Source organism: Heteronotia binoei, chromosome 4 (assembly GCF_032191835.1).
Source record: "Heteronotia binoei isolate CCM8104 ecotype False Entrance Well chromosome 4, APGP_CSIRO_Hbin_v1, whole genome shotgun sequence".
NCBI classification, from domain to species: domain Eukaryota; kingdom Metazoa; phylum Chordata; class Lepidosauria; order Squamata; family Gekkonidae; genus Heteronotia; species Heteronotia binoei.
The window spans coordinates 118,733,110-118,759,226 of record NC_083226.1 but is presented as its reverse complement, the minus strand read 5'-3'; the positions used below and the strand labels follow the sequence as shown (position 1 = coordinate 118,759,226).

The 26,117-nt window shown below is 42.3% G+C and overlaps 1 protein-coding gene across 4 annotated transcripts in view; it reads right to left on the bottom strand.

The window, feature by feature from the left end:
* MCTP1 (multiple C2 and transmembrane domain containing 1) overlaps positions 1 to 26,117 on the bottom strand; it is a 457,667-nt gene that overhangs the window by 287,682 nt on the left and 143,868 nt on the right. For 2 of the 4 annotated variants that reach the window (XM_060235683.1, XM_060235684.1), the window contains exons 2-5: positions 24,763 to 24,867; positions 16,388 to 16,530; positions 13,040 to 13,119; positions 9,940 to 10,048 (exon numbers count right to left, since the gene is read on the bottom strand). In XM_060235683.1, the coding sequence (XP_060091666.1) occupies positions 9,940 to 10,048; positions 13,040 to 13,119; positions 16,388 to 16,530; positions 24,763 to 24,867 (437 nt within the window). Of the gene's footprint in view, positions 1 to 9,939; positions 10,049 to 13,039; positions 13,120 to 16,387; positions 16,531 to 24,762; positions 24,872 to 26,117 lie in introns of all 4 variants that reach the window. The other 2 variants (XM_060235686.1, XM_060235685.1) reach the window with 1 other exon arrangement.

Below are 26,117 nucleotides of genomic sequence, written 5' to 3'. Positions count from 1 at the left end.
CATTATCAGGACTCCGTCCTTGCTTTCCCCAGATGTGCCACACTCCCTAACAGGAATGTATGGGAAGGTGCTGATTATTCTTTCTCAAGTTAGTTTCGTTTCTCTCTACTTCTACTTCGCAAGCAATAAAGCAAGAAGGGGGAGGGGGAAAGAATAACAGAGTTAATAGACCTTGGTCCTCCATGATATTTCACAGGCCAGCTTTATGGAGAACAATCAATTACCAGTGGAATTCTACCATGCTTGACAGGTAGCTGCTTGCAAGACTAGACATCCCAACTAAGCCTTCTGGTGGCTATGGACATCTAGGGCATAGTGCTTCATGAAGACATGCAGCGAAACCCAAGTTGCTGCTTTACAGATGACAAAGAAGCACCCTGAAGGAAGGCTGTTGACGTGGCCAACTCTCTTGTGGAATGCCCCCATATGGGACCTGGCAAAGGTCTCTTAACTAGCAGATAACACAACTTAATGGTATCTGTCAGCCATTTGGACAAACCTTTGGGCAGAGATCCTGGTTCCCTGCTTGGGTGTAGCATAGGCAATGAACAAATGAGGGTCCTTCCTATAAAGTCTCATTTGACTTAGAAAGAAAAGCAGAGCTCTCTTTACATCAGAGAATGCAACCACCTCTCTTCTGGAAAAGAGGGGTTAGGAAAAAATGTCGGAAATGCAATCTTTGAGTTTTGGTGAAAGTCAGAGACAACCTTGGGATGGAAAGTAACATTGAGTACAAGCAACATACCATCATCGTGAAAGCAAATATGAAGAATCACAACGGAATGCCATGAGTTCTCCCACTCTCCTAGCTGAAGTGATGGCAACAAGAAAAGCCATTTTCCAAGACAGTAGATTCAGTGGACAAGTCACCAGAGGTTCAAATCGTCGCCTTGAGAGTTTGTCCAAGACTAAGGGAAAGTCCCACGGATCAGGGAGTTGTTTGATGGGAGGCTGTAGACGCAGCAAATCCTTCAGAAACCATTTAACCTGTGGGTGGGTAAAAACAGAACAATTGCCAATGGTTTCATGTTAGGCAGAGATAGCTGCCAAATAAACACGGATCGACGAGTGATTAAGGCCAGAGTCCACTTAAGACAGCAAGAAATCAAATATCAGAGGTAATCCTGCCCTAGCTGGATTGGCACAGTGAGAACCTGCAATGTTCGTGAATTTTGTCCATTTGTAATCATAAGATCTACATGTAGAGGGTTTGCAGCTATTCAGTAAGACATGTTGGTCCCTTGCTGAAAGGCCCGGGGGGTGATCCTCCAAGCTGTCAACTTGAGGTGAGGAACGTTGTGATGGAGGAGCTTCCCCCCCTTGGATAGACAGAAGATCTGGTTCCAGGGGGGAGTGATGAAAGAGACCCTTGGTCAGGCCGATCAGAACCGGGTACCAACTCTGATGTGGCCACCATGGTGTTATTAGGATGCAGTCTGGGTGGTCTCGCAGCATTTTGTTGACCACCTTGGTCAATAATGGAAGAGGCGGGAAGAGGTAGAGGAACAGATTGTTCCATGGAAACAGAAGGCCATCTTCCCAGTGAGTCCTCACCCGTTCCTCCCCGAAAAAGAACATAGGGCGCTTCCAGTTCTGGGTGGTTGCAAACACATCAACTTGGGGGTGACCCCAGCGACTGAACACTAGAAATAGATAAGTCCAGGAGATCTCCCACTCATGGATCTGGGCAGCTCCCCTGCTGAGGGAATCTGCTTGCACACTGAGCTCTCATGGAAGGTGAGTTGCCACAATGAAGGTCTGCAGACTGATGCATTCCTTCCAAATCTCCATAGCTAGAGCACACCGGGGTTTTTTTATACAGTCCCCCCTTGCCAATTGATATAGCTGAGGGCTGTCGTATTGTCTGTTAGGATGGCAACGGTACGTTGAGCAATGAAAGGGCGAAACGACCTGGGGGCATACTGGATTGCCAGTAGTTCCAAAAAGTTTATATGGTGCTGTGAAAGGGAAGGGGGCCAGGGGCCTCCAACACAAAGACCATTCAGGTAAGCACCTCACCCTCAAAGGGATGTGTCCATCATCACTGTCACCAACTGAGGCGGGAGGTGGAAGGGCACTCCCTGCATGATGTTTATTTCCTATTTTTACCAATGCACAGATTGCAGGACTAAGGTGGGGATCTGGAGAGTTTGTAGGAAAGAACTGGCCGAGTGGCGACACTGTCATAGGAACCAAAGTTGCGGAGTGTGCAACTTGGCAAATAAAAGTACATTGGTTGTCGCTACCATGAGCCCCAGGAGGCACTGGATCTGCAGAACTGTGCCTGTTCTCCATGCTTGCAGTAATTTGACCAGATATACAATATTGTTTGCCTGTTGTTGTGGAAGGAAAGCTCAATGTATTCTGGTGTCTAGCACTGCCCCGATGAACTGTACCCTCATGGCAGGGGTAAGGTGAGATTTCTTGGTGTTTATTTTCAGACCTAGCTTGGTGAGAAGACTGAAGGTAGTTTCCAGGTGCTGAAGGAGGAGGTTTCAAGAACTCACCACAAGCAGCCAGTCATCTATGTATGGAAACAAAATCACTCCTTGGAGACCAAGGTAGGCTGCCACTACCACCATTGTTTTGGTGAACACTCTTGGGGCAGTAGACATGTCAAAGGGGAGGGCCTTGTACTGGAAATGGTCGGCACCTATTGCAAAATGGAGGTGCTTCCTGTGGTGTGGGTGGATGGTAATATGGAAGTACGCATCTTGTAAGTCCAAAGTGGCCATCCAATCTCCCTACTAGATCAGGGGTAAGATGCTCTGAAGAACTGACATATGGAATTTTTGATATGTGATGACTTCGTTCAATTCCCGAAGGTCCATGATGGGTCTTATTGCTCCGTCCTTCTTGAGAACCACAAAGTATTGGGAGTAGAATCCCTGATCCCTATTGTGACTGGGAACTCTTTCTATTGCTTGTTTTTCCAGCAGGTTCTGGACCTCTTACAAGAGTGCTGGAGATAGAGGGGTCATCATGAACACCAATGTAGTCGGAAGTTGAGTAAATTCTTTCACATAATCCTCCTCTATAATGGCGAGGACCCATCAGTCTGATGTAATGAGGTGCCAGGCTTCTAAGCACTGGTAAAGGCGTGTGGGTCTAGAGGAGGGGGGAGGGGAGGTAGGGATGGCCAAGGTGAGAAAGTCAAGGGTCTTGTTTGGGGGTACATGCCTCTTTCAATCTAAGTTGTTGCATAGAGGGCGAAGAAAACTTATTCTTATTGTCGTGAGACGATCCACCTCCTGGGTGGGAAGATCTTGGTTTCCAAGTCTGGTCCAGGGATTTTTTTTGGAACAGCCTCTTGTTCCGGATTTTTGTTATGGTTGTCCTAGTTGAAAAGGGAACACCCAGGTTGCATGATGTTTTAATGCTCTTGTCCATCTCTTGGAGGACCGGAGTCTGTAGTCGAGCTGAATAGTCCTTCACCTTCGAAAGGAAGTTCTTCTATGTAGGCCCTGGTATCAGGCTGTACAGCTGTGGCTCGGAGCCAGGCATGGTGATGCAGTGTAATAGCTGAAGTTAGGGTCTTGGAGGAGGTATCGACCAAGTGTTTGGATGCAGCTAGTTGTTGCTTCACTAGAATCATGCCCTCCTTTTCGAATTTCTTAGCAGGAGTGCGTTTGTCCTCAGGTAGGGCAGCAAGGTACCCTGAGAGCTGTTCCCTTAACGAGTAGTGGTAGCGTGCCATACAAGCGGAGTAACTGGAGATTTTAATTCCAAGGGCTCTGGCCGAATAAAACTTTCTGCCAGCATTGTTAATCTTTCTACCCTCCTTGTCAGGTGGGCTAGAATGCACCTTTCTAGTTTTTGACGATGAGGAGACCACTATTGAGTTACGGCGAGGGTGTGTGAATGAGAACTCAGTTCCAGGCTCCTGTACGCAGTACATATGTTCTAACCTGCATGAGGACAAAGGGCTGGAAGCTGATTTCACCCAGGATTCCTTGATGGCCTACAAAATTACCTTAGTGATTGGGAGGGCTATGGCTGTAGAGGTGTCTCTCTGCATGATGTCAAAAACAGTGTAATTGATTGTAGGTTGAGGCTGGACCACTGGTAGGGAGAGTGCCTGAGCCATTCATTTGATTAGGTTCCCATATGATCTGAGCTCCTCCGACAGTGAGATGGGGAGATCCTCAGAGATCTGATGATTAGAAGGGGGCTCAGTAGGTGATTTGTTGATGGAATCTTCTGCGTCGGAACCGGAACCATAGTTGGACGACGCTCCACTGGCATCAGAGTGTTCAGACAGATGTGGTGATGATGTGTCTACAGCATGTGTCTCATAGGTGTTTTGGCAGGCTTTGACACACACGGTTTTTCTGATATGTGGCATTCTGGCTGATGAGGAGCAGCAGTAGTGGTCAGTGCTGAATGGCAGGTTGGAGACCTTTAGGAGACTCAGGAGTGGAGGGATGCTTCCGAACGTTGTTCCCAGTCAGGCAGGTCACACGGAGGATACCATGAGAATGGAGGGTTAAATGGGTAGCCTCCATATAGATAGGACCATTGGCTCTGGTCCCAGGTGGGAGGAGGAGACAGTCGGCAAAAGCCAGTCTGTTGGTCAACATCAGGGTCAACTGGATGCCTCCATGGATGTTTCTCCGGCATCGAGAGTTGTGCCATGTCTGGTTCTGAGGGGGAGTCCCTGTCACTTTTCCCCCAGGGACCAGAATGGGAAGATGAGGTTAGTTAAGTCAGATCATTTTCTTTAGCTAAATGGCATGTACTCCCTTCAGCAGTGCTGGAAGGAAGTTACAGAAGGATCCCTCTGTCAGAAAGGGTCTGTCCCTGTGGTGCTGGCGAAGTAGAAAAAACTGAGCAAGTCAGTTTTACCAGGACATATATGCTAAGTTCATTCTCCCTCTGGTCAGGAAGTTCCCAGGCTGTTCCAACTCTGAGCTTTCAGGGAAGCTTCTTATAGGCAATAACGTGCAGACTACAGCTTCCTGTGCAAGGTTTTTGGTTCGTAAGGAGATTTTATGTAATACTTTAGTTTCTTAATTGTCTATTTTAATTTGTTTTTATGCCCAATTTAATTGATGGACCATTTTTAAATCTCTGAGCAATGTGCATAATGATCTGTGCCGGTCATAGACTGTAAGAAATAAATTTATTTATTTATTCATTCATTCATTCATTGACCGTTCAGCACAGCAGTCAGAAGAGAATTGGCAGGATATCCATGCCCCGTCCAGCAGGCATGTGTGGTAGGAACTCTACACATGCCCGCTGGGTGTGGAGTGCGAAAATCCCAGGTTTTCTAATGTGCCGATCAGGATCGGCGCAGGCACCCTAATCCCATGAGTGTGAAGCACAGAGACCACGAAGAAGACCTTTTAATCATTTGAATGTTAGTAAATAATCAGAGTCCTAACTCAACTTTGCAACATTTGTTTGTTGTCACATTTTACAACAGATATGGCCAAATATATACTTTAAATATTAGGTGAAATTCCATATTGAAATCTTTGGTGATACTGGAAGTTACACGAAGAGCTTACATTATTTTGGCTTCCCTTATAACCCTAACTTTTCTATATAACAAAAGTATGCATGAATTCTGCTACATAGTTAGCTTTAAAGGATTATTATTTGCATTAAAAAAAAGTAGAAGACACCCACCATTAGGCTACCATTTTGGATAACATTCTCACAAATGTTTACCAACAAGAAAAATGAGCAAAAAGCACACAAATTCTACTACATGGTTATATCATTTTTTCAGGGTCTTTAGTTAGGAATGTGCATAGACATTTTGTTCAGATAGTTATTTTTATTAAGAACTTTTGTTTGACTTATTTAATAGCTATTATTATATCCTCAACTCTTTAAGTTTTGAATGAATAGGAGAAAGCCTCCACATCCCAGTGGCATAAAAACAACCAAGCACAGTCCATCATCTAGTCTTTCATTAAAAGATTTCCTTCATTTTATACATGAACAGGTGGACTCTAGCCATCCCCCACTTTTTTTTTGGATGAGGAGAAATCTCAAATACTCAGTATGGGGACCCTCTCTGCACAGATCTCTCAGTACTTATCTGGCCCCATAGCTCTTTTTATATATTAACTCTGGGAGAGGTTAAAGCCAATCTGCAAAGCAAATTCCCCAACACAAGGTATGTGTGTGGGAGAATGAAGCACATGAGGACCTGCCTCTACCACTTTGGCTACCCCCCTAAAGCAGCATATACAAAACTTTCCCCCCTTCCTTGTTTAAGTTCCCTTACCATGAACAATACACAAGCTAAGCCCTGGATCTGCTCATACCAATGTTAATTCGCTGCCTAATTCAAAACATGAGCCAAGAAGCTTTGTGCAGACGTATTTCCCCTCTCACTTATAACTTGTGCCATATGGCTGGTTTTTAGGATTGCCATTTCAGCACTGGCAACCAGTGGGACTATCTGGAGGGTGGTCAGGGACTTGGGAAGCAATGGGACTTTCAGATGAGTACCTAGAAGTGATGTCAGGGTGCTCTGTGAATTATTAGCTCTCTGTGGTAAAACCCTGGATAGCAGAAGAATTCCTATTACACTGTGATGTCACTTACTGACAGAACCAGAAGTGGCGTCACAGTAATGTGAGACACTGTGGGTGGGGGTGGGGAAACTAGTGTTAGATAGGATGAGGGCTGCCGGGCAGGCTATTGCCAGGTTCTGCTCCATGCCAAGGTTCTGGACAGGGTGCACAAGGTGGACAATGTATCAGCCACCATCAAAAGGTGGATAGCAGGGACATCTCCCTGGGCTTCATGATGACCAATGGTGGCATGATCATGAAAGCTGCTGCACAGGCATTGGGCCTCAGGTACATCTACCTGGTTGACAAGGATGCCTTGGAGCTGGGTTCTGCAGAGAATCCCAGTTTGGATACCAAGACTCATGAATTCAGGGATCTCCTCCAGAAATGCCAGCATACCATGGGTCATTGCTCTCACAAGTGTGAAGGACACCCATCTGCTGTGTGAGAAGCAGACATAGACAGTGCCTGATCAGTGACCTGAGTACTCACTGGAATTCCACCTGTGCTATGCTTGAGTGCTTGGTGGAGCAGAAGGGAGCCCTGACTGCCCTGATGACTGAGACTGGGATAATTCATGAAGGCAGCCAGCTCATCCAGGAAGAGTGGTTAACAAACTCAGACAGTGGAAGTTTTTAGGCCCTTTTAAGAGCTACAGAGATGCTCTTGTCTGACACGACAAGCCTGGTTTTGGTCATCCCCATGATCTAAATGGCTCAAGAGGACTTGGTCTCTTTTCTGGAGCCAGCTACAGAATGTGCAGACATGGTTCCAGCAGTGTGTGCACTGGTGAAAAGGCTGCAAGATGGACTTGAGGCCCACCTTCAGCATCTCACACAGCAGAAGGTCTACATGTTGGCAACCATGTGTGACCTGAGAATCAAGTGGGCCAACGAGCTCATTTGCTGGGGAGACAAGCTCTCCCATGTGGGCCAAGAGCACATGTGGACCAAGAGGAGCATGTTGGTGAAAGCTGATGACGAGAGAGGCAAAAGCAACTCTGCTGCTGTTCATCCCCTACCTTCCCCACTAAGCAGCATCTCCACCCCCCATGGCTATCACCATGATTAGTTGTGAGATGGCACTCATTGGTCAGATAGTTGACCCCTCTGGGTGAGAGAGTACCTTGTGGAATTGCAGAGCGCCAGTCCACTGAGCTACTGGGCCATGAAGGAGGTGGTCTGGCTGGACCTCTCTGCTGTGGCCCAGAAGCTCCTCTCATGTCCTCTGACAAATGTGCAGACTGAGCAGGTTTTTCTCCATGTGGGTGACTTTGTCTACCCACATCACTCACACTTGCTCCCTTGAACAGTCAAGCAGTTGATATTCCTGAAGGTCAACTTGCCACTGTTTAGATATCCAGTCCTGGACCCTGATGATGACTGATGTGAGCACATACTTCTGCCTGCATCCTCTCTCAATCTGTGCTGAGAAGTTGGGGTGAAACATTCTTCCCAAAATTAAAACAAGACTAGAAAGAAGTAACAGCCATTAACCAGTTGGATTGGCACAGAAATACCCCACCAATCTCCCCACTGCCATTCTGAGTCCACCTGCACCAAAATACTTCCAAAGAACCTTGGTAGGAGTACAGCACAGGGTGACATTCAAGGTGGTGTGCTTAAAAGTTCACTTACTGAGTTACCAGCCACCCCAACCCAAAATCACATGCTGAAATTAAAACAGCAACACAAAAACTGTTATTCATCTTGATGGAGAGGCTCCAGCAGTGATGCTGCAAATTTGGTGCCTCTCCCCCGACCACTGAATATACCACAGGATAGTTTTGCCATTTACTTTAATGGTCCCTGTAGGGTAAAATGGACCACCACCACCCCCCAAAAATTCAGGCATTCCTAATATTTCCCAATTTGTGAATATTAGGAAACACTGAGTTTTTTCAGTTCCATTATACCTGAATTTGAAAAAAATGATTTTTTCTTGCACAACCCTAATCCATATAAAAGCATTTTAAATCCATCACAGAACCTTGAATTGCAAAGAATATTTGATAAAGTTAAACCTTATATAATGTACAGCAACAATCTGAAAGAAAATGAGAAAACTCCTTTCCCCCAACCTTTTAAGCCACTTCAAATTCCTGATTTCAAGCAAGGTTTTCCATGTGACCTCTGACGCTTGGTCACAGAGGTTGCATTACAGTAACTTTGCCTATTTCATATAGCTGGCAAATTTTAGCTGTCCAATGCAATCTGACATACAACACCACAATACACCTAGAATTATTCTGTGTTAGTGTTCAGAAGCAAATACTAAATGGCCCACTAAACTCCTCTGTATCAAATATTCCCTCTTCTGAGACATTGAAAAAAACCTCTATTGTGATAAACTGAGAATGCAACTAGGCAAAATTACACAAAATTGTCTGCAACCCATTTCAGTGTGTGACAGAGCCAGAAATTCTATAAGGGATTTTGCTGTTTCTAAATGGTAATGGATGGTAACCCCAACTAAAACTATGTAACTATACTTTTAATTTGGGGAGTGTTTGTCTTAAATCTTAAAAATGGTGGGAAGTGCAACATCATGAGTGTTAAATTTCAGTTTGAAAGCCAAGATTGCAGAGAATTGCATTAATCATCTTTTACTTATCTTCCTTGTGTAAAGATGAAGCACATTCAATATAGTTTACAACATTACGGAAATCAGAATATCATTGATGACATCCTAACATGATAGCCTCACAAAAATTCATATTGGTGAGGAAAATTTTAGCAAGAATGTTTGCTTCTCCCCAACTTATTTCACAGATACTCTACTGAAAACTAGTTTCCAAAAACATGGGTAGAGTTGCAGCATGTGAAACAAGATGTACATATTCAAAGAAACATGTACCTGCTAGAAAAAGTGTATTGCACTTAACTAGTTTACATTTCATGAGTTTACTTTGGTGCATTTGCCAAAATTTAAATTGATGATTTTGACCACTTTTAGGTTCTTGACATGACACTTCCAAGAAATGATACGGCATGATACTGTTTTCCAAAGATAGTTATTGCCTCCAAAATCAATTAAACTCTTCTGCACAGAATATTTTATCTGAATTTTATGATCGCTGGGACATCTACTGTAATAGGCTTGAATTGTTGCAGTTAGAACATAACAGAACTAGATTGAAAATTTGGAGCAATAAAGCATTGCTCCAAAATAAGCCATGCTAGAAGCTACTGCATATTCATACCACCAAGTTCCTATCTATACAGAAGCAGTTATAGGAGACACTGGACTAAAGTAGGGCATCTGTGGTTACATGCACCACAGAAAAGACAATATAACTTCATAAGAAAATATTCTCTCTTTATTTTGTTATTTAATCACAGAAAGTTTGTGAATTTTATATGCACAAGAAAAAAAGCAACTTGCTTACTTGGTAAAACACACTTACCACTTCCCTTGGTTGTTCTTTTGGTGTCAGCAACACAGACAATAATATAGTTCCAAGATCATCATCTGGGTAATGCGGATCCTTCAGACTCAACGTAACGTCGATTGACCTAGAAACCGAACACCCAAACATCATTGTTTAAACAATACATTGGTGTTTCTAAAGTCTCAGATTCTGCAGATTGCACATCCTGATACAAGCAGTTTAAGAAGCAGCTAATGGATGCTAAAGTAATGCGGATCCAACTATGTACTTTGAACTTTATCACATTTAAGTATCCCCAAGAGGGGGTGGTGATTTCCACTAATTCTCTCCTCCAGAATCCATTCCCCACCTCCACCCCGAGTTTATGAGGGCCTGATAACTCCTAGGACTAACTTTCAGGATGCAGCCGGAGTGGTGAAGGAGGAAATTCCTGCTCTATGAAGTCTATGGATAGTTGGATAAACACCAATACATCTCTTCTATTGGTACCTTTTGCCTGGAGAGCAAAGCAAGCTTACAAAATAAAGGTTGTATCTGGAGAGCAAAGGAAGCTTACAAAATAAAGGTTGTGCCAGGGCCAGATCTTGGGGGGGGGGGGCAGAGGGGGGTGCTTGCCCCGGATGCCAACGGAGGGGGGGCACCAAATTGGGTATCGAGTCCATTGTATTTTATGGGACCATAAGATAGAATGGCCCATAAGGGGGCATCATTTTTTAATGCTGCCCCCCCCTCAAAAAACATGTAGATCCCGTCCTGGGTTGCGCTCCCAAGTAGAACTCTGCTCAAAGAACTTCTCCTTCCTATTGCAGCTCCCCTTCCCAATTTGCTTTCTGAGTTCTGAGAACCATAGAATGATGTGGAAACGGAAGAATCTTCAAATGACCCAAAGCTCCTTCTGCTCATGGAAAGGACTTTTTATATCCCATCCAAGCATTTTAACAAATAAACATACTGTTACAATTTTAAAAAAAAATACTATTATCCCACTCATGGAGGGGGCATAATTTAAATTAGGCACAAGGAAACCCAAAGTCTCTGACTCTTGTAAATCAGTGCATTAACCACTAAACCACAGGGCTGCATGAACAACAATCGATTGTTCCAATTATCATTCAGAACAAGTACCAGTTTTCTAACTGAAGAGAGCTCAGAAGTTTATTTATTCCAAGTCTTAGGGAAAACCATGTATCCTAGTCAAGAATTATTTAGTGTTGTCTTTTAAGAATATTTATGATTTTATGTCATTTATAGCCCATCTTTCTCACTGAGACTCATGGCAGATTACAGTGTAAATCAAACACAATCAACAGGATGGGACATTCAATAAACACTGCACTATAACAAGGCTGACTGAATAAGAAGTACAACCAACCAGTAAGTTTTTATCATATAATCGGGGCACTCTTAGTGATTCTGGGGTCATAGGCAGAAGTCCAGGAAGGGACTTTAGGCTGTGATCACACATGTAAAATAACACAATTTCAATCCACTTTTGATACACTTTCCAACTAGATTGACTTAGAGTCACTGCTATTCCAACACTACCCCCCACCAAGGGCAAGCAAAGGGTGGCTCTCACCACATGAGAGGTGGGCAGAAGCTACATTACCACAAGATGCCAGGTTTCTCAGCTGAGGAAGGTGCAAGTTGAAGCAGGTGCCAGCTCTTCTTCTTTTTTCCCCTCCCCAAACAACAGTGGGGTCCAGAGCAGGTGCCTCTATAGCCCATTGTCTAAGAGCACCTTCACATATAATATTTGATTATAAAGAAAAAGGAAAACATGTCATCTCTTCACTTACCTGGCCTGCATTTAAAGATAAAAATCAACATTTTAAAATTCTTACCAAGCCTTTTAAGAAAAGATAACATAGTCCCACTGCAATCCAGAGATTTGAAAGAGGGGACCTTAGGGTTTCAGTATATTATATAGATACAATTCCACACAAGAATTTTGGCAAACATTTTTTAAAAAATCGCATGAAACCTGGGCACCTGAGGGCTTCTCAGATAATGTAATAGGCTAGGAACACATGCCAGTTCAGCAGAATCAAGTTAACTAGACCTTCTGGATGGGAGACCACCAGCTCCAAGGAATACCAGGACCTGTCAGGGAGACAGGCAATGGCAAATCATCTCTGAATACCTCTTGCCTTGAAAACCCCACAGGGCTGCCATAACCATATTCTTCCTTAAGCTGGCAATGGCAGTGGGACAAGGAGGATCATGCCATTTGGTCATGGGTAAAACCAGATAGTTTACAGGAAACCATTATTTCATATATAAAGCAGGAGAACTCACCATTTGGACTTCATTCACACACAGGGCCACTTTTAAAAGTCATTTAAAGGGAATGTTCCCTTTAAACGGCCCTTGCAAGCTAGTACCATGTATGAGGGAAGTCCAAGCAGCTGGACTTTACTCTTGCACGGCATTGGACTTTACTCATTCATGGTGCCTACTTGCAAAAGTCATTTAAAGGGCATGTTCCCTTTAAATGGCTTTTGCAAGATCTCTTCCCCCTGCCTCTCCATTTGGCTGGCCTCAGGAAGCCACTGCCAGCAGAAAGGAGGGAGGGAAGGTCCAAATCTCACCAGTTCGGTAAACAGGGAGGTTTGGGGAGGTTCATGGGACCTCACAAATCACAAAACAGGATGAACCTCCATTTCCCCAATTTGCACCCATCCCTAATAAATATAGCTGAAGAAGGGCAGGTGTTAAAAGGTAAGTCTGGTTGGTGGAAGAAAGGACAGAAAGGAAGCTGGGAAAGGTTAGGAGACAATGGTTACCAGGATGAAGAAAAGAAATAGTGTGGAGAAAGGGAACAGGGGGAAAATGAGGGGGGCCTTGCAAGTCCTTGAAGGTTCTTCACCATACTACTGCACCATCATTTCCTGGCTAAAGGTTGCCAGGGTGAGGGAAGGAGGGAAAACTGAAGACACGGGGGTGGATAAAGGTAGGTTTGTCTGGTGGGTGAGGAGAGAAGGCAGTGGGATATGAGATGCCACCCAAATCCTTGTGAGGCTCCCACTTGTATTAATCTAATAAGTAAAACTTTGTTTTAGGGTACAACAAGAAAGGGGATCTAATTCTTAATACAGGAGGAACAAAGACATACCTATTTTGTTCTAGAGAATTGAGGTCCAAAAATGCTGATCCCATGAAATCATCTTGGAGGCCAAAGTCATAATCGAAGACCTAAGATTTTTAAAAAAGCTGCATTTACAAAGCTTGTATATATGATTTGTTATATTTGCTAGATTTTAGCAAAGGGAAATGTGTTTGTGACAGACAACTTTAATAACTCATAAGTGCTGCATAAATATGTGAAGGACTGTGAAGGGTTACTGCCTCACAAAGCCAGAGATGTTTTTGAATGACAGGCTGCTAAAAGTGAAAGCGGCGTGCCGGGTCAGGAGCCTGGGAGTTTTACTGGAGTCTTCACTATCAATGGAGGCCCAGATTGCAGCCACTGCCAAGTCAGCCTTTTTCCATCTGAGGCGGGCAAAGCAGCTGGCCCCCTTCCTAGAGCGTCAAGATCTGGCAACGGTGATTCATGCAACGGTCACCTCGAGACTAGACTACTGTAATGCCCTCTACATGGGGCTGCCTCTGTACCGAAGCCGGAAGCTGCAGCTAGTGCAGAACGCGGCGGCTAGATTGCTGTTGGGGCTCCCAATGTGGGGTCACATACAGCCTGGGCTGCGCGAACTGCACTGGCTGCCAGTTGTATACCGGATTCGTTACAAAGTGCTGGTTTTTACCTTTAAAGCCCTATATGGTCGAGGACCTGTCTACCTTAGGGACCGTCTCTCCCCGTATGAACCCCAGAGAGCACTGAGGTCAGCTGAGAAAAACCTGCTGAACATTCCCAGGCCAAAAGAGGTGAAGTTGCAAAGCACCCGCAACCGAGCTTTCTCTACTATGACTCCACGCCTATGGAACCAACTTCCAGAGGAAATGCGGGCCCTGCGGGACCTTGAACAGTTTCGCAGGGCCTGCAAGACTACCCTCTTCTGGTTGGCCTTCACTGATTAAGAGGGAAACTGCTAAAGAACTCGCCATCATAAACGTAAACGTAATCATAGCACCAGTATATTTTATTAATTGTATTAATTTTAGAATTTTAATTAGAATTTTAATTAAACTGTCAATGTAGTTTTATTGATATTGTATGACCAATGTATGAAATAATGCTGTTAGCCGCCCTGAGCCTGCTTCGGCGGGGAGGGCGGGATTCAAATAAAAATTGTTGTTGTTGTTGTTGTTGTTGTTGATTGGTTAGTGTCACTTGAGCAGAAAAGATTTGTGAACTGATCAATGAGGATAATTTAGTTTCATACTGACTGACTCTAGGAACATTTTCAGACAGTCTAAATATTCTGTTATGATAACTGGCTACTAACAAGGTTTTTTTTTGTCATTTCAGACAGATCTGTATTAGTAACCAGCTGCTAATGGAATTATTTAACTGTTAATAAAATCTCACTTCTGTCCTGTTGGTGAAGCATGCCTGTGGCATTGTTGATGCACACTGCTTTCATCCTTTCTTCAACCCCTTCCTCCATTTCTGAACCTCTATGATGGACTGTGTAAACTGCCCCATCGCACTTCCTGCAGTGATGCTTTTTTTGCACCCTTTTGTGCCCCACACATGATCTTTTGTTAATGTTCTATTGGGAACACCATGGTGCTGAAACAGGACCATGGAAGCCAGGTATCCCAATAGTGACACTATTGCATCAATTTGGAGTTTGATATCAGTGCCATAGTGCTTCCAATACAACATTTTTTTTTAAAAAAAAAGACCCTCTGAGGAAGATTGTTCGGGGGGGGGGGGGGGGAAAGCAGTGCAATTTAAAATGACACAGTGCTTCAGATATGGCTGATTACTGGAAAGAAGACTGCTGTGTGAAAACCCTGTCCTTGTACCAGTCTACTGGATGACGGGCCAATAATGAATGCCATCCAATTTAAAAAGGTAATTTGAAAAGACCCTGACTGAGAAGAGTTGGGTGCTGATGGGGTTTGTGTTTAGCTCTGACTGTGAGCACCTTAACACAGATGGAGAACTGGAAAGGTTGGAAGGAGATAGATGAGTGAACACTTCCATTCAAGCCAGAAAAGTGGATAGATCTAGCTAGAGAAGGGAGGGGAGAACAGAGGGAAAATTCTGCCTCTGATGGAGGAAACAGGGCGAGGTCATCACAGTGTCTTAAAATTTTTGCAGTCAAATTTTATTTAGACTTTCTATGAGAATCATTTGACTTGGGCAGGAATCATCAACAGGATGCCCATGGTGCCTGCCACCATTCTTTCTGGCACCCACCAAATGTTTTTAGAAAGTGGATGGGGCCAGGTAGGTCTATTGCCCCTCAAGGCTTCTGACTGGTCACTGGAGAGTTGCTAGGCTGTGCAGATTTTTAAATACATTGCTTTGGCAGCAGTTGTCACCACAGCGCAAGGATCTTCACTGTGTGACTGAAGGTAAGCTGGGACAGCCATTGTGTGGCTGGTTCTCCCTATTGTGGTAGCCATTTTGTGACATGCTGTTTCAGAAATCCAGAGATACCCAAAGGCTCAAAAAAGTTGGGAACCCCTGGACTAGGGTGCTGGATTTCACAATTTACTTTTTCATGTTCCTTTTTATATTTGGTCAGCGCGTCTTTTCCTACACTGACTCAACTTGACTACTTGAGGAGATGCATGTGCATTCTGAACAATTTTGAGAAATGTCAAGGGAAGGGATGCTGCAAATGTAAGCTTATTCAACTACTGAACTTACCATGTCCAAAGACAGGATCAGATGTGAGATTCATAACAAGCAGCTACAAACACCTGCTGTAACTGGTTTGCACTGGTCATCCCAAGACTGAGATGCTCAAAAATACTGCTTATTCAAACTGATCGGTGACCATTAACATCAATAAGGATCGACATACATAAATGCTAAAAAGTAGGATTTTATTGAAAAAGTATTTATTAAAGAATGATGTATATAACATGTGTGATCTAATTATCTATTTAAACAATTCTATGGTGCATGGAGTAGTAATGTAGCAAGCTGGGGGGGGGAGTAGATGAACTGATTCAGATTGAGTAAGAATACATATGTATGAAAAGACACTTGTGCTATACTGCTTGGTTAGTAAGGAATACAATTATACAATCTACCAAACACCCACAAACAGACCAATGAACTATTGAGTTGATTGTTTAGAAAAATCAGGTCTCTGTTCACAACTAATTAACAGGATATAAGCCAAACTGCAGGGAGGTTCAACTATTCCTAACTAAGAGGGGAGGAGGAAGGCATAAAGTTACCAGCTTCCTGTGAAAAAACAAAAAACGCACCTGCTAAACTTTTAAAAATTGCTATTTCCAAGATAACATTAAGTTACATAGCACAGAAGTGGAATAATGTCAGTACAATTCCACTTACACTAGAAGTAGATACATGGCTCACCTTTATATACAGTTGTTCCCTTAACTGCTCAACAAAGATGGAAGTTCTTTCATTCCACACTGGGTTAAGATTCTTATGGATTGTTTTGCTTCTGAAGATCTCTTTTCCACCTATTTTAAATTTGACATATGGATCACTTGTCCCTGTTTAAAAACAAACAAAAATCATTATTATGCATTCAAGTAGCTTACATTTAAAAAGGTATAAAAGTTATTAACAAAACAAGAGATTCTCTGGAAAAGACCATTTTACCAAAAAGGTCAAACATTTTAAAAATTTACACAGCTAGTAATCTGTTTGCAAACAGCAGGAAAAACAATCTCTAACGTTCCGAGTTTGCAGTCTTATACAGAGCTGCTCCAGTCAAAGACCACTTATCTCAATGGATTGATACTGTGGCATCTGAATAGGATCACACTATGAGACATGTATTTGGTTCTTAGAACTTCTAAGCAGTAAGTGCACTGTAGTAGGCTTCTAGAAGAAAACATCTGCCATAATGGTAAATATGACTCTTGGGTGAGGTTTCTCTCTTAAAAGTCAACAAGGTTAATTAAGTGCACAGAACCACCAAAATGCAAAGATTAGTGAGCCAGATTGCATAATATGCTTATATATGCACTGCTATATAGCACAGTTAATATGGGTAGCAGAAATTCAATTTCACATAAAGTTTACCCTCTGAAGACATTTCTAAGATTGTGTAATATTGCATCAGGCCACACGATGGCAATGTATCCTGCACAAGTCAGTTCACAGAGAATTAGATTTATAGATCTGGAACCATGTTTCTCAGATCACTATAAATTTTCTGTGTAGAAGTTCTTAACTTTGAATCTTTTTATTCAACACAGATAATTCCATTCCTTTTTTAAAAAAAACAGATAAATGTTAGATGTATGTCAAACTACAGAACCAAATAAATGCCCTGCCACTGAAGGGACTGCAAGACAGCTCCTTACAGTGCAATCCTATGCAGAGTTATACTCTTTTAGGCCCATTTCCTTCAATAAATTTAGTAGGGTGTAATATGGCTTAGGATGGCACTCTTAATTTCACAGCATCATGTTAAAAACCTGTTATCTGAACACTGTAATATATGCATATGAGCAACTTACCATACTTTTAAAAAATCCTTTATTGCTTAGCCAATTTTTGCACAATGCCCAAAAATTATTCAGGAAGACTATCTCAAAGTAAAAATATAACTGCATATAACTGAGATATAACAAATACATGGCATACATTAACAATCCTGTCTACCCCAAACTCCAGAGGAGGAGGAAGAGGAGACTGGATTTATAACCCATCCTTCATTACCCAAAGGAGTTTCCTTTCCCTTCCCCTACTCACAAAGGACACCCTGTGAGGTAGGTGGAGCTGAGAGAGAGCTCTAACAGAAACTGCTCAAGAGAAACAGCTCTATGAGAACTTGTGACTGACTCAAGGTTCAATCAGCAGGAGTGGGGAATCAAACCCAGTTCTCTCTGATAACAGTCCGAACCCTTAAGCACTACACCATACCGGCTTTTCTGTAGTGCAGAATCCCATAGCTCAGTTATCAGCAGGAACTATTAATTAATTTCTATACTGCCCATAGCTGAAGCTCTCTGGGCAGCTAACAACAAATATGAAATAATAAATAACAAATGACCTTTAGAAATTAAACTTTAAAAATTAATTTAAGATAACATAAAAACATTAAACAACAATAGACCCGAGTCAGGTCACTTGACCCAAAAAGATCTGACCCAACGTGAAAGAAAAATACCTCACTAATCATATCAGATCCCTGAATAACCAGGAAGGTCTTTAATGGCTTAAGCAAAAAAGACTATCTTAACCTGATGCCAAAATGACGGCAAATTTGGCTCCAGGCAGGCTGCAGCAAGGAGATTATTCCAAAGATGGGGGGGGAGGGTCACCATCATAAAGACCCTTCCCCTAGTTGTCACCTTCCAAAAGTTTCTCAAGGGTTTGGCACCCGAAGGCAGGCCCAGAGGTTGAGTATTGTGTCTCAGTAGATTAGGGTTGGGACAGGCACTCCAATAGGTATTGTGGTCCCCAAGCTGTGTATGTTGTGGCAGATCAGTCCTGTGTCTGCTAGCTGGCCCCGATCCTGCCCAGCCCTTCCTGGTATACTGACACAGCCTCTTAACCGCCCTCTAAACTCACTAGGAATCTGCCTCAGGGCTTCCCAGGGATCCCCTGGAGAGTTGGCAACCAGCTGCTTTACCACTTCTCTCCACCCTAGGGATTCCCCAACCCACTGCTAGCGTTCCAAGCAGTTGGAGAAACTATGTGGCAGAGAGGGACTCCACTTTACACAAACAAAATATTTATGTACAGGATATAACTATGTACAGGCATTTTAAAATAGTGAACAGAAGAAACAAATTAAAGTAGGGAAAAAACGCTCCTTCTCTCCCTGTTCTAATACTTGCCCTAACTGGATGCCATGCAGGACAGGCACCTTACTTGGACTGTTGCAAGCCTGACCATACCTTCCTGAGTCTGCCTGAACTCCAAGACTGAATTGACTGACTGCTGACTTTAACAGAGGGTTTCCTGCCCAAAATCTCCTAGATAAAATCCAGTTCCCCCCAGGAACTGGTTTACCCTCCTGTAGCCTTCTGGGAGACCAGCCTGAAAGACTTCCTGTCTCTCTAGGAGGCCTCCCCAGAACTGCTGTTTCCAGACAGGAAAGGAGGAGGGAAGAGGAAGAGACTAGACCCATAGCCTACCTCCAGTTAAATACAGGCCTAAAATGGTGTTTCTCCACACATGTACTTTCTGTGTAGTGGTCCCCACTCTATGGAATGGCCTCCATGAAGAGGTCAGGAAAGTTCCCATAGTTACGGCTTTCTAAAAACTATAAAACAGAACTGTTCAGGATGGCATTTTTATAAAGGAATGTGGGTGTGAAGTGCTGTCATGTCGGAGCTGACTTTTGGTGACCCCAGCAAGGGACTTCAAGGCAATTGAGAAGCAGAGGTAGTTTGCCACTGCCTTTGTCTGCAGAGTCTTTAAAATACCAACCCTGTTTAGATTTCAAGATCAACCTGTACTATACCATTCCACATACCTTATATAAAAATATGGCTACATTGAAACAGAATGATTCTATAAAGCATTTCAATAGAGGGAAAAGGACTGCAGACTATACTAAATATATTACCTGACTGTCACTATATGTTGCTTGCACTACATTATATTTCTACTTGTATAATACCATTTCTTGCACTGTTTAGCACATCATGTTTAATATTTACATGACTTGTTTTAGATTACTGCAACCTTAGTCCCATTACATTGTTTACTAGCTGCCTCCTCATCCTATTAATTTCATTGACCTACATTATATATTCAGTCTTGAGCTTCAATGAGAAGGGTAGACTATAAGTTTTTTTTAAGTAAGCTGATTCACAAACTGAGTAACTTAATACATCTCATTCTGTTCATTCAGTGAAAAAACGATCTTGCAATGCAAGAAGTTTTCTAACATTCTCATATTCATTGCTAGGGTTGCCAATCCCCAGGTGGGGGCAGGGGATCCCCCGGTTTGGAGGCCCTCCCCCCACTTCAGGGTCATCAGAAAGCGGGGGGAGGGGAGGGAAATGTCTGCTGGGAACTCTGTTATTCCCTATGGAGATTTACTCCCATAGAAAATCATGGAGAATTGATCCACAGACTCTGGGGCTCTGGGGGGGGGGGCTGTTTTTTGGGGTAGATGCACCAAATTTTCAGTATAGCATCTAGTGCCTCTCCCCAAAATCCCCCCCCCCAAGTTTCAAAACGATTGGACCAGGGGGTCCAATTCTACGAGCCCCAAAAGAAGGTGCCCTATCCATTATTTCCTATGGAAGGAAGGAATTGAAAAGGTGTGCCGTCCCTTTAAATGTGATGGCCAGAACTCCCTTTGGAGTTCAATTATACTTGTCACAGCCTTTATCTTGGCTCCACCCCTAATGTCTCCTGGCTCCACCTCCAAAGTCTCCTGGCTCCACCCCCAAAGTCCCCAGATATTTCTTGAATTGGACTTGGCAACCCTATTCATTGCCTTAAACTAGTACCAAAGATTTTCATGTAGAGAGTAGACAAATGTTACATTTCCAGCAGTAATAACTATTCTGTGCACATGGTGGCAGCATTTTCCCACAAAAATTGGCAGTTTAGGGCAAGTCCCTCCCTGCCCCTGATATTCAATCTGGTTCTTTTGTTTACCCCTAATATTCAATCTGGTTCTTTTGCTTACCTGATATTCAATCTGGTTCTTTTGCTAAACTAATCTTGACAATCAATTTGCACTAATGGCAATCAGCATGAAGATCCATGCAGTCCCAATTTGAGTTGCAGGTGTCAAACATGCCAATGCAACACTATTTGCAGTTTAAGAAAACAGAAAGGCAGTTTCTGGCATGCACACTTAGGCCCAGTTCAAACATGGCATGGGATGCATATAAAGTATTCAAGTGAGTGTTTCATGTGGTGCCATCTTATTTAGCACACTCACTACATGCAAAGCTCAATGATCCAGCAGCAAGTTTGCTAGAAACACAGGTCAGATGATGTGCTAATCCTGTATGTGTACACATAATACATTTATTAAATGTTACATGGTACATCTACATTGGTAAGCACTATATTCCTGGCCCAAGTAAAATCTGAATTAGTATTAGTATAATTGTATAGTTCTAGCAAAACCCAGTAATACTCTTTTTATCTCAGTTTGTGAGTAAAGCAACGGACTCCAGATGTTCTGATATAATAAAGTTGGTTAAATAAAATGATCCACATTCTTCATCCAAGACTTCACAAATTATGCTTGCAACAACATGCATATACTGTCTCTGTAGTACTTGTGTTGTAGGCTGAATTTTCTCTTTCCACAGAAAGAATTTTTTTTAATCCTGCTGTTGCAAACCCTTGTTTATTAGAGATATTGGCTAAACAAACAGACGGCCTGATGCTTTGCTTTAGTTTCTGAATTTGCAAAACATGTACAAGTTTTACTTTCTTAGCTATTTGCTTAATTCAATCCTTGGGGGAGAGACAAGTATTAATAGATTGATAGTTTCAGGTTTTATCTTTGCAGCATGACAAGAAGCCTTTTGCATTGTTCCGCCCCCCTCCTGCTTCTGTTTTTATCTTCTAGCAAAGCAAGGCAGTTAGCTGTTTGTTTCCTGGTAGCAAAGAAAAAGTTCTGGAGCTTCTTTGTGGATTGGAAACAAAATTCTCAAAAAAAAAAAGAGTCTAAAGGTTCATCAGGAGCACCAGGGGAGCATGACAGTCTTTGATCCAACAAAGTATGTTAAAACATGATTGCTTATAGAATCATAGAATCAAGGGAATGCTGTGGATTGCTTCAAGGTAATCATTCAGCATTAGGCACCAAAAGCAAGATCAGAAAAAGAACTGAGTATGTTGGTAACATGTCTAAAGCTTGGAAACTGCTTTAAAGTAGAGGTAAGTCCGCATCACATGAAAATAATATTGTTGCAAAAAATCCCATGTGTTTCTCCTTCATTTCCCTTCTTGAGAGTTCCGGCACCTCTTTTTCCAGGGGGGGAAAAACCCACCCTTGATAGGTTCACAGATACACATTTCAAAAAACCCAGGCATGCACACCCACTTTGCCTGCATTACTGCTTTTCTGTCCCCATAGGGCAGAACAAAAATCAGAAGAGTCCCAACTCAATCCCAACATTTATATAGTCCCACCCCCACCCCACCCCGCCAAAAAAACAAAGGGCACCCTGACCGAACTGGCAGAGATGGTTTGAGGATTGATGCTGGAGACTGATTCTTCTGAGGAGCTTATCAGAAATCAACTTGCTACTTGCTAGTAAGTAATCTGTCTGGGACAACAAACTGCAACAGTCAAGAGACAGCTTCAAAGGCATATCACTGTTGTTGCTGTCTCAAGATCTGCCTTTTGGATTATTCCCTGCCTAAACACTATGACTCCTGCTAAAGAGTCATACCTTTGTTGGGCCCACACAAATAAGGCAGCTCTGGCCTCTGCTCTACTCTTCCTTCTTGCCTCTCCCCAAATTTTTATACAGAACAGAACAACTGGTGCTTAACAGTGGCACCCTAGTGTGGAATATTATTGCTATATTCTTGATATTATTTTAAGGTAGAGTGAACATTTCCCAGTGGGACACATGACAGGAAATTTCTCAGTGGGCCACATGACTCTTCATTGGCAATGGCAGCTGGTGTTAGTTCACCAGTTGTATTTTCTCACAAGAGCTGCCAGTTTTCAGGAAGAAGCAACAGGTGAGCTAATACCCACTTGTTTTCTTCACTGAGCTATCCCTACAGTGATGCGCTTGTACTGTAGCACCCAGAGGCTACTAAGCTTGCCTAGCTCCAGAGCCATTTTCACTTCCCAGTCTACTCTTGTATTATTCTGACTGCTTGAGTTTGCCAGTTCTCCCAGCCAATTACAAGTAATAAACTTCAATAAACCTTTCAGACTTCACTCTGTGCAATTCTCAGTATTTTTCCCAAGCTCCTTGAGAAGCTTTGCTATTTTATCAGCCTACCCCTTTAAGCTATTTATGTCGGTCACTGCCCAGATTGGGGAGTTTCTTTAATCTGGTCGCAAAACCTAAGCTAACAGCTGTTTTAACATAGATGTTACAGGCAGCTGACATTAAGATACTTTAATGCAGATCTGGGTCACATTCACACCAACATATGTTTAGTGGTGACATATTTCCTCAATCACACATTGTAAAAACCTAGCTGCAGTCATTTAAGAACTCATTCCACTGCAACAGAGGGTTCCCTCCATATGAAATATACTCCAAGCATACCAATTAAATCACACCAAATGTTTAATGGGAACTCAGCTGCATTTTGACCGTTTCTATACATATGAACTTAAACACTTGAGATTCTCCTGAAGACCGAAATAAAAGGCGGAATGCGGGGGGATCAGTTAATGATATTATGGCCCTTTACACATGACTGTTCTAAACCAGATGTTATTCATTGTTGCCCTGATTTTGAGTAAAGTGATACAGGGACAGGGTTTCATACAGTGTTAATGAGTGTTCTGATATAATTTAGTACACTGGAAGGTGTACTAAATTATATCAACTCAGCATCTACCTTCAAATGCTTCTTGAATTATAATTGTCATAATAAAACCTTATTCCCACTAAACTTTTAAAATTACTTTCTCCTATGTGGCCACAGTGGCATGAGGAAGATTTCCATATGTCTGCTTTATGTTTTCATTATTTTCACATTTTTTGTAGGGGGAAATATTAGGAAGTTGATCAAATCTTAGAATTCAGCAAGATTCTCACAGGGGGTTTGAACAATGAGCCCAGAAGCAATTATTTTGGAGGAGGGGGGTTTAAGAAAGAAAGAGCACAATACAATTTAGAGGTTCCGGAACTCTGCTCCTGTGAGCTCCTGCCTAAAATGATGCTTGGTTCTTGGGGATCCCACCTTTCTCCTGCATTTCAGGGGATATTTTGAGCTGTATTGGCAGAGGAAGTCCTGCTCTTTGTGTTTGAGATGCTTATTTCATTATATTAAACATAACAATAAAAGCTTGACAAAATTGGTTTTAATCAACTTCTAATTAACTATTAGGCAAACCATCCTTTTCGGGTGCATGTGAGTTCCAAAGTTTTCTGCAGAACGAAGTTTGAGTCGAGTAGCACCTTTAAGACCAACAAAGTTTTATTCAAGGTGTGAGCTTTCATGTGCACATACATTTCCTCAGACAAACTGAAATGAAACTTACTGGTCTATACATATAATGCAGAGGTTGAACAGAAAATTAGCAGATAAGCATACAATATAATGAAATGTTTTAACAGATGCAAACAGGAATAACAAACTAAGTTTATAATGTCATCATTGTTTAAATTTAATCCCAACAACACAGCAAATAAAGATGTCAGAATTGGAAATAGATGTGTAAATGTATCCTTAATTATGGAGTGTTTTCTGCAGTTAAGTGTAGGAGCTCACAAAAGGTAACACATATAGATACCCACATTGACTTTAAGTTAGTATACAAGAAACTTACTTAAGATGCCAAACTATCCTTTTTTTGAGTACATATGAGTTCTAAAGTGTTCTACAGTTAATTCTAGGTGTTCACAAAATATAATACGTACAAATGTATGCATGGGTTTTAAGTAAGTATATGAGAAACTTACTTAAGATGCCAAATACCCAACATGCCATTATTACTTAGAACTTTGTATTTCTTGCCAAATGAAGGATATGATTAAAGGCAGTAAACCCAAATCATATAAAAGCCCAGAGCTTGTTCAGTGCACAGCAATAAATAAATAAAAAGAAAGTTGTTCCCAGACTTTGAATACTTATCAGCATACTCTTACCTCTTCGATCACGAGCTGCTAAATTATGACCGCTTTTTAATGTAATGTCCAACTGGTACATTCCAGGATCAGCCAAGGGTAATTCTGCATTAGCAACTGAACTGACTCTCTGAAAAGTATAAAGAATATACATACATGACTCTCAATTTTTTATGTTATCCTCTTAAAATCACCAGTTTATTCATCATCAAAGTAAATTATCAAATTAGATTTCCTTGTAATAAGACAATCAAACCCTCCCAGTCAGACACTGACAGCAATAAATTTGCCACTGCCAGCACATCAGTACTGTGAAAGTGCTCAACAAATACATCCCTGCTGGAGCTCGGGTTTAGGAACTTAGCAACTTGCGCCTCACTTTTCTACTCCATGAAACAATGAATTATTAATTTTAACAAGTCACCATTTACAACAGATCCTAAATTTACATTTTTTAAACTTTTAAACCAGGGGTCCCCAATGCATGCCCACCAAGTGTTTTAGATTGGTGGGGTCAGGTGGGGCTTTTGCCCAACAGGACTTTTGATTGGCTATGCAAATTTTTTAAAAGCATTGCTTTGGCAGCAGCTTCTTTTATATTTGCATTAGAAAATTGGTTAAAACAAGAATACAGATGCTTCCTGATACATAAACTTAACCCAAAGATAAAGATAAGAGATATTTAAGTAAAACTTTGAAAAGAAAGTTCAGCAATTACTTTGATTAAGTGGCATCTTTATGAGATCACCTTTTTCACTAACTCAGAGTCCTTACCACCTTCCACAACCCCTGTCACACAAGTTCAGCATTACATGCAAGAGGCAATCACTGTTCACTACCCGTCCTTCCTCTTTTAAAATATGGCCATTTCACATACTGGATCCTCCAGACAGGGTAGTACAGTCCCCTTTAATAAAGCCATTTTGGTGTAGTGGTTAGGTGCATGGACTCTTATCTGGGGTTTGATTCCCCACTCCTCCACTTGCAGCTGCTGGAGTGGCCTTGGGTCAGCCATGGCTCTCACAGAGTTGTCCTTGAAAAGGCAGCTTCTAGGAGAGCTCTCTCAGCCCTATCTACCTCACAGGGTGTCTGTTGTGGGAGACGAAGGCAAATGAAATTGTAAACTGCTCTGAGATGTTGAGATTCAGAGTGGAGGGCAGGGTATAAATCCAATGTCATCAATATCATCTCCAGGAATAGCTTCTTTAACCTGGTGTGACCTGATCAGTGGATGGAGAAACAGATATGATAAAAACTCCTTGCAGCAGGAAGGAGGGCTCTTTTTCTGATAGGGCATATAGAGAGAGAGGGACATTTACCCATTTCTTCTGAAAACCCTTCCTCAATCTGGGTGCTGTGCTAAAAGTAAGCTTGTG